Source organism: Salmo trutta, chromosome 21 (assembly GCF_901001165.1).
Source record: "Salmo trutta chromosome 21, fSalTru1.1, whole genome shotgun sequence".
Lineage (NCBI taxonomy): Eukaryota > Metazoa > Chordata > Actinopteri > Salmoniformes > Salmonidae > Salmo > Salmo trutta.
In genome coordinates, this window is record NC_042977.1 from 21,346,427 (window position 1) to 21,355,474 (window position 9,048).

General features: G+C 45.4%; 1 protein-coding gene across 1 annotated transcript in view; it reads left to right on the forward strand.

Annotated features, from left to right (window-relative positions):
- LOC115156918 (brefeldin A-inhibited guanine nucleotide-exchange protein 1-like) overlaps nt 1–8,559 on the forward strand; it is a 37,279-nt gene extending 28,720 nt beyond the window's left edge. The window contains exons 27-38 of the mRNA XM_029704743.1: nt 1,559–1,719; nt 1,879–2,009; nt 2,314–2,443; nt 2,599–2,734; nt 3,263–3,401; nt 3,558–3,624; nt 3,823–3,982; nt 5,555–5,694; nt 6,321–6,489; nt 6,815–6,953; nt 7,254–7,371; nt 7,624–8,559. Coding sequence (XP_029560603.1) covers nt 1,559–1,719; nt 1,879–2,009; nt 2,314–2,443; nt 2,599–2,734; nt 3,263–3,401; nt 3,558–3,624; nt 3,823–3,982; nt 5,555–5,694; nt 6,321–6,489; nt 6,815–6,953; nt 7,254–7,371; nt 7,624–7,794 — 1,661 coding nt within the window. The 3' untranslated portion in view covers nt 7,795–8,559. The remainder of the gene's footprint in view (nt 1–1,558; nt 1,720–1,878; nt 2,010–2,313; nt 2,444–2,598; nt 2,735–3,262; nt 3,402–3,557; nt 3,625–3,822; nt 3,983–5,554; nt 5,695–6,320; nt 6,490–6,814; nt 6,954–7,253; nt 7,372–7,623) is intronic.
- The last annotated feature ends 489 nt before the right edge of the window (nt 8,560–9,048 follow it).

Below are 9,048 nucleotides of genomic sequence, written 5' to 3' on the forward strand. Positions count from 1 at the left end.
TGGCCTCTGACCGCAAGGCACAATAGGGTAGTGTGAACGGCCCAGTATATCACTGGGGCAAAGCTTCCTGCCACCAGGACCTCTATACCAGGTGGCGTCAGAGGAAGGCCCTAACAATTGCCAGACTCCAGCCACCTTGCTCCTTAATTATTATTATAATTATTTTACTTCAGTTTATTTTAGTAAATACTTTCTTAACACTTATTTTTCTTAACTGCATTGTTGGTTAAGGGCTTGTAAGTAAGCATTTCACTGTAAGGTCTACACCTGTTGTATTCGGCGCATGAGACAAATATATATATCTTTTTTTTGCTAAAGAAGATCAGGAAGACCAAGTCCATATTATGAACAGCTCAAATAAGCAAAGAGAAACGACAGTCCATCATTACTTTAAGACATGAAGTTCAGTCAATGCGGAAAATTTCAGTCACAAAAACAGTCACAGTGCAGTCACAAAAACCATCAAGCGCTGATGGTTTTTGATGATGAAACTGGCTCTCATGAGGACCGCCACAGGAAAGGAAGACCCAGAGTTACCTCTGCTGCAGAGGATAAGTTCATTAGTTACCAGCCTCAGAAATTGCAGCCCAAATAAATGCTTCACAGATTTCAAGTAACAGACATCTTAACATCAACTGTTCAGAGACTGCGTGAATCAGGCCTTCATGGTCGAATTGCTGCAAAGAAACCACTACTGAAGGACACCAATAATAAGAAGAGACTTACTTCGGCCAAGAAACACGAGCAATGGACATTAGACCGGTGGAAATCTTTCCTTTGTTCTGATGAGTCCAAATTGGAGATTTTTGCTTCCAACCGCCGTGTCTTTGTGAGATGCAGAGTAGGTGAACGGATGATCTCCGCATGTGTGGTTCCTATTGTGAAGCATGGAGGAGGAGGTGTGATTGGTGTGGGGGTGCTTTGCTGGTGACACTGTCTATGATTTTATTTAGAATTCAAGACCCACTTAACCAGCATGGCTACCAAAGCATTCTGCAGCGATATATGCCATCCGATCTGGTTTGCGCTTAGTCCCACTATAATTTGTTTTTCAATAGGACAATGATCCAACACACCTCCAGGCTGTGTAAGAGCTATTTCACCAAGAAGGAGAGTGATTGAGTGCTGCATCAGATGGCCTGGCCTCCACAATCAACCAACCTCAACCCAATTGAAATGGTTTGGGATGAGTTGGACCACAGAGTGATGGAAAAGCAGCCAACAAGTGCTCAGCATATGTGGGAACTCCTTCAAGACTGTTGGAAAAGAATTCCAGGTGAAGCTGGTTGACAGAATGCCAAGAGTGTGCAAAGCTGTCATCATGGCAAAGGGTGGCTACTTTGAAGAATATAAAGTATATTTCGATTTATTTAACACTTGTTTGGGTTACTACATGATTCCAAATGTGTTATTTCATAGTTTTGATGTCTTCACTATTATTCTACAATGTAGAAAATAGAACAAATTAAGAAAACCCCTTGAATGACTAGGTGTGTCCAAACCTTTTGACTGGTACTGTATATACATTTTAAAGTATATTTTTTATTTTTGTTCTCAGCAAATGTATTTGAGAAGCACTTCCCAGCCACCATCGACTCCTTCCAGGATGCTGTGAAGTGTCTGTCTGAGTTTGTCTGTAACGCATCCTTCCCTGACACCAGTATGGAGTCCATCCGCCTCATACGCCACTGTGCCAAATATGTGTCTGAGAGGCCACAGGTGAGCACTATATAGCAAAGGAGTTCAAGTAGCCCACTCAGAGATAATACTAGGACGTGAAATACTAGGGCAGAAGTTCTAAGTAATGACTTAAACCCCTCTGCATGGCCATCAGACTGTCTAACCCTGTCTAAAACACTCTCCTCCCTCTCTTGCCAGGCCTTCAAGGACTACACTAGTGATGACATGAATGTAGCCCCGGAGGACCGGGTATGGATGAGGGGGTGGTTCCCCATCCTGTTTGAGCTGTCCTGCATCATCAACAGGTGTAAACTGGACATCAGGACCAGGTAAAGCCCCTCTCATCCTACCTGGGTTTTTCCTAGCCACTGTGCTTCTGCAATTCTTGCTCTTTGCGGTTTAGGCCGGTATGTGTAAAGCACTTTGTGTCAAGTGCTGATGTAAAAAGGCTTTATAAAATACATTTGATTGAATACCAGTGTCCCTAGTCCTTGTTTGCCAATATACTGATTGAGTTCCACTAGTGATGTGATCATCCCTGGTTTTGTTGCCTTAATAGATAAAACAGCATAAAATAACTGAGTGTGAACCCTCTACTAATAAATCATCCCTGTTTCCTTGCCACTGCTCTAGGGGCCTGACTGTGATGTTTGAGATTATGACGACCTACGGTCACACCTACGAGAAACACTGGTGGCAGGATCTGTTCAGGATCATCTTTAGGATCTTTGACAACATGAAACTGCCAGAGCAGCAAACGGAGGTAAGAAGCTCAAGTTGAAAGGAACTTTGTGTCATAGCCAGAATACATAGTGTGTGTTGGGCCCTATGGGTCCAGGTCAAAAGTAGAGCACTATATAGGGAATAAGCTGTCAACTGCTGTATACTAATGAGCTTAATTTTCCTCTTTAAACCCAGAAAGCTGAATGGATGACCACCACCTGTAACCATGCACTTTACGCCATCTGTGATGTCTTCACTCAGTACTTTGAGTTTCTCAGTGATATTCTCCTGGACCATATCCTGTCTCAACTGTACTGGTGTGTTCAACAAGGTGAGAGAAGAGGGCTTGTTGTCCATGTCTCATTTAAAACACCTCAGAGTTTTAGGCCTCTCTCTTTCTGACCTGCTTTCTCCTCTCTCTCTCTCTCTCTGAACTGCTTTGTCTCGCCTCTCTCTCTTCCCTCTCTTGCTGACCTGCTCTCTCTCTTCCCTCTCTTGCTGACCTGCTCTCTTTCTCTCTTCCCTCTTTCTGACCTGCTTTCTCATCTCTCTCTCTGACCTGCTCTCTCTCTTCCCTCTCTTTCTGACCTGCTCTCTCTCTCTTCCCTCTTTCTGACCTGCTTTCTCATCTCCCTCTGACCTACTCTCTCTTCCCTCTCTTTCTGACCTGCTCTCTTCCCTCTTTCTGACCTGCTTTCTCATCTCTCTCTCTCTGACCTGCTCTCTTTCTCTCCCTCTTTCTGAACTGCTCTCTCTTCTCTTTCTGACCTGCTCTCTCTACCTCTGAACTGCTCTCACCTCTCTCTCTCTCTCCCCTCTCTAACTCACCCTCCCTCTGACCTCCTCTGTCTCTCCTCAGACAACGAGCAGCTGGCGCGCTCAGGGACCAACTGTCTGGAAAACGTGGTCATTCTGAACGGGGTGAAGTTCCACCCAGAGACGTGGGACAAAACCTGCAACTGTATGCTGGACATCTTCAAAACAACCATCCCTCATGCGTAAGACCCTTTTGCTATCACAGGAAGTGCTTTACTACAATAGGGATTTCATATTGACTGTCTTGTCTATGTTTTTATGTTCTAAGAACTTGAACTATCTAGAGGCGGTAACAGCAGTAGATTGACTCTGTTCTGTATTGGGCATCCTCTCCTTAGGTTGTTGACGTGGAGACCAGCAGGAACTGAGGGAGAGCCGATGCCACTGTACGACCCCTCAAACCTGGTAGGTTTACTGCTCATCTGTGTTCGCCATCCCCCTTTTACCATTTATTTGGTTTATGTTTGAGACTTTACACTGACTTCCCATTACACTACTTCTTAACACTCTCATAGAAATAGGATCATCATGCTGAGTTGTGATTATGTATGATAAGGTGTGTTGAATCTAAGCTACATACAAGTCCTTCTCTGGTGTATTCAGGACTCCATATCCCAGAAGTCAGTGGACATTCAGACTCGTACGGCGGACCAGCAGTCACTGTGCAGTGTGGACAGGCTCTCCCTGGAGAACCAGAGGCAGAGAACGTACAGTGGCTCCTCAGGCACATATGAGGACGGCCCCAAAGCTAGGACCCCAGCCAGTGAGTTTGTTTGACGGTTTACGGGGCAAGTCCCTACTCCCTGGCTCCTAGACAGCCGTCCCCAGATTTTGTCTCACCCTTGCCAATACCTTTGTCTCTCAAATAACATTTTATTGGTCACATACACATATATTTTTCAGATGTTATTGCAGGTGTAGCGAAATGCTTGTGTTTCTAATTCACAACAATACAAACAAATCTAAAAGTAAAATAATGGAATTAAGAAATATGTAAATATTAGGACGACCAATGTTGGAGTGCCATTGACTAAAATACAGTAGTATAGAATACAGTATATACATATGAAATTAGTAAAGCAGTATGTAAACATTATTAAAGTGACTAGTGTTCCATGCCAATGTATATAGGGCAGCAGCCTCTAAGGTGCAGGGTTTAGTAACCGGGTGGTGCTTGGCTAGTGATGGCTATTTAACAGTCTGACGGCCTTGAGATAGAAGCTGTTTTTCAGTGTATCGTCCCAGCTTTGATGCATTTGTACTGACCTCGCCTTAGGATGATATCGGGGTGAACAGGTCGTGGCTCGGGTGGTTGATGTCCTTGATGATCTTTTTGGCCTTCCTGTGACATCGGGTGCTGTATGTGTCCTGGAGGGCAGGCAGTGTGCTGCCGGTAATGCGTTGGGCAGACCGCACCAGCCTCTGGAGAGCCCTGCGGTTGCGGGCGGTGCAGTTGCCGTACCAGGCGGTGATGCAGCCCGACAGGATGCTCTCAATTGTGCATCTGTAAAAGTTTGTTACGCCTTCTTCACCACACTGTCTGTGTGGGTGGACCATTTCAGATCGTCAGTGATGTGTACGCCGAGGAACTTGAAGTTTTTCACCTTCTCCACTGCGGTCCCGTCGATATGGATAGGGGCGTGCTCCCTCTACGGTTTCCTGAAGTCCACAATCAGCTCCTTCATTTTTGGTGACGTTGAGGGAGACGTTATTTTCCTGGCACCACACTCCCAGGGCCCTCACCTCCTCCCTGTAGACTGTCTCAGCATTGTTGGTAATCAGGCCTACTATGGTTGTGTCGTCTGTTGTTGAGGAGCAGTGTAGTGGAGGTGTTGTTTCCTACCTTCGCCACCTGGGGGCAGCCCATCAGGACCCAGTTGCATAGGGTGGGATTGAGACCCAGGGCCTCAAGCTTAATGATAAGATTGGAGGGTACTATGGTGTTGAATGCTGAGCTGTAGTCAATGACCAGAATTCTTACATAGGTATTTCTCTTGTCCAGATGGGATAGGGCAGTGTGCAGTGCAATGGCGATTGCATCGTCTGGGGACCTATTGGGGCGGTAAGCAAACTGAAGTGGATCTTGGGTGTCGGCTAAGGTAGAGGTGATATGATCCTTAACTAGCCTCTCAAAGCACTTCCTGATGACAGAAGTGAGTGCTACGGGGTCATTTAGTTCAGTTACCTTTTGCGTTCTTGAGTACAGGAACAATGGTGGACATCTTGAAGCAAGTGGGGACAGCAACTACCTCTTCTCCCACCTGCTATTTCTCTTCCCCTCTGTTTCTCCCCATCCCTCACGCTGCCTATCCTGTGTCTCTCAATGCTTTTGCAGAGGTGCAGGAGCAGAGGTTATTCTCAGGCGTGCTCATTAAGTGTGTGGTGCAGCTGGAGCTGATCCAGACCATAGACAACATGGTCTTCTACCCCGCCAGCAGCAGGAAGGAGGATGCAGAGAACCTGGCTGCTGCACAGGTAACCATGGAGTTTGTACTCAAGTCACACAGTTTCAAGAACTGAAGGGAAAGACAGTAAAGGCAAAATGTATCTTATGACAAATCATATTTTGAGATGGGCTGTCAATGTTATTACAAACAACGACAACAAAAGTTGTGAATCCTTGGTCCTGGTCGGTCCCTGGATGGGAGACCAGATGCTGCTGGAAGTGGTGTTGGAGGGCCAGTAGGAGGCACTCTTTCCTCTGGTCTAAAATAAGTAAATATCCCAATGCCCCAGGGCAGTGATTTGGGACATTGCCCTGTGTAGGGTGATGTCTTTCGGATGGGATGTTAAACGGGTGTCCTGACACTCTGAGGTCATTAAAGATCCCATGGCACTTATCACAAGAGTAAGGGTGTTAACCCCGGTGTCCTGGCTAAACTCCCAATCTGGCCCTCATATCATGGCCACCTAATCATCCCCAGCTTACAATTGGCTCATTCATCCCCCCACCCTCTCCCCTGTAACTATTCCCCGGGTCGTTGCTGTAAATGAGAATGTGCTCTGTTAACTTACCTGATAAAATAAATAAATAAAACAATCAGGATGGCTGACTAACATTTGGTTATAACTGAGCATTGTGGTGTTGTCAACCTCTCAAGAGAGACCCAGTAGATGCAGATGTCTTGTTGGAGGCCCAGGACCACGGAATGTACCGCTATCTGACCTCAGATCAGCTCTTCAAACTGCTGGACTGTCTGCTAGAGTCCCACCGCTTCGCCAAGGCCTTCAACTCCAACAACGAGCAGAGGACTGTCCTGTGGAAGGCAGGTGGGTGACTAAGAACCCTCAAATGATCATCCCATTTCATTTGTCATTTAGCAGCTCTCTTATCCAGAGCGACTTACAGGAGCAATTTAGGTTTAAGTGCCTTGTTCAAGGGCACATTGACAGATTTTTCACTTCCAACGCACTTAACCGCTAGGCTACCTGCCGTCCCAAGCTGTAATCATGACACAGAGATCCTATAAATTAGTACTCTACATGGAATTCTTGTCTGATGTTGTGGAATTAGTAAAGTGACATTTGAATGACTTAATGACAGACTAACATACAACAGCAGTCTCACAGCATGTGTGGTGTGTGTGTTACTCAGGTTTCAAGGGGAAGTCCAAACCAAACCTGTTGAAGCAGGAGACTAACAGTCTGGCCTGTGGCCTCCGCATCCTGTTCCGCATGTACACAGACGCCAGCCGCAAGGCAGCCTGGGAAGAGGTGCAGAGACGACTGCTCAAGTAAGAACTTAGCTAGAGGAAATTGTGCTATTGACTTGTGTTAAAACAGTTTGCCTGTTCAGCACCCTTTAGTCCATCATTGTGGACAGTAGGGATTACCGGCAGTACAGACTGAGGCAAGAACCTGTATTTTGCTTGCCTGGTCAATCAGACTGATTGATGCGCTCACATTAAATTTAAAGTGAAACAGAATGTGAGTTACACTGAGATCAGGCTGGGTTCCACCAGACTAATATTCTGCTGGTCGGGGTCTGGAAATAAGTGCCACACTCTTCTGTAATGTCTCTCTGCTTATTGCAGTGGGTGTAGTGAGGCCCTGGCCTACTTCCTCACGCTGACATCAGAGAGCCACCGGGAAGCCTGGACCAATCTCCTCCTCCTCTTCCTCACCAAGGTGGTGAAGATCAGCAATGACAGGGTGAGTCGATCACAAAGTAGAGTTCTCAATTAATCTTTCCTCCATTCCTCGCCTTGTTCTCAAATTGCATTGGAGAAGAAAGTCCAAGGGGAGAAAGGTTGGACTTTCTCCTCCAATACGGTTGAGAAGGTGGAGATAGGATGCAAGGAAACATGGAAAGATGAATTCAGACAGAGGCTTAGTTGTAACTTTCCCTTCCCATGTCTGTGGAGAATGAACTAATTGGATCCCCTTTATCGCTCTACTATCCAGTTCAAGGCCCATGCATCCAGATACTACCCACTCCTCTGTGAGATCATGCAGTTTGACCTGATCCCAGAACTCCGGGCCGTGCTGCGAAAGTTCTTTCTCCGCATCGGCAATGCCTTCGACATCTCACTGCTGCCGAGTCCCAGAGAGGAGCTAGGGCTTGCTGGAAGCTAGTGACATCATCACTAGTGGACCAGGACCAGCACAGACACTCCCTCTCTGGGGTGGGAGAGGGAAAGGCTGCATCCCAAATGGCACCCTATTTCCTATATAGTGCCATTTGGATCACAGATGATGTTTAACCCTCTGAACTGCCCCTCTGAGGGCCACAAGGGATTCTTAAAGCGGACTGGTTAGCTGAAAGTGACAGGGCCCACAGAAAGGTACTGGAAGCTCCTCCATCCTGCACACAGTGATGTGCCGGCCAGAGATATACTATTGACAATAGTGTAGTGAGTGGGGCCCACAAAAGCACTGAATGAATGTCTGCAGTATGGCTTCCTGGTACAGCATAGAAATATCATACTAATGATTTAGAATAACAATGCAATTATTCTACTCACTTCTCCCTGTCTGACCAGAGGGCTGACTAACATTATGGAAGGTGACGTGTGTCTCTTGGCATTCTTTTATGAAACTGAGGTATAAAATGGCTAGTGAAAAGGATGAGTAACGTTAATGATTTTCTTTTGCACAGCCACTAGGTGTCAAAAGCAGCTTTTTAGTATTGTTCGATACTAAAACCTGTCGTTTTCTTGAACTAACAGCACTCTTGTCATTTCTTAAGCGTACTGGCATTTTCACACTTAAATTTATCCTTACCACGGCTCTAGTTGTCTTTTGGAATATGACACTAATGTATGAAAATGAGTAAACATTATTCCATTTGATGTATATACTGAAACATTTAAATTAAAACAATTTCAATTTGCTAAATAATTTCACCTGCACTGTCACTACACGTATGGTCATTTTCAAAAAGCTTGGGTTATGAGCATCAAGGACATGAGGTTGGTGGCACCTTTAATTAAGGAGAACAGGCTTGTGGTAATGACTGGAGCGGAATAGTATCAAACATGGTTTACAGAAATACCATTTGCTCCGTTCCGGCGAATTTTATGAGCCATTCTCCACTCAGCCACCTGTGAAATCAAGATGCACATTTGAGGATAATGTTTGGGTTAAAGTGTCTGAGTGTCAGTTACATTGGGGAATGAGCTATACATTCATTTTTGTTAGATCAACTCAGACTAATGAGAATGTTCCAGGTGGTAATCAAGTGTACAAAGGTTTAACTCTGCATTGATATGCAATAGAAGTAACTTTGTTGACAGACGATTTTCAGGTACATCACTATGCTGTTGTAAGAGACCCTATTTTCCTGTAGGATTATTTGACTTTTTTTCACTGAATATTTAAGTTACTTGT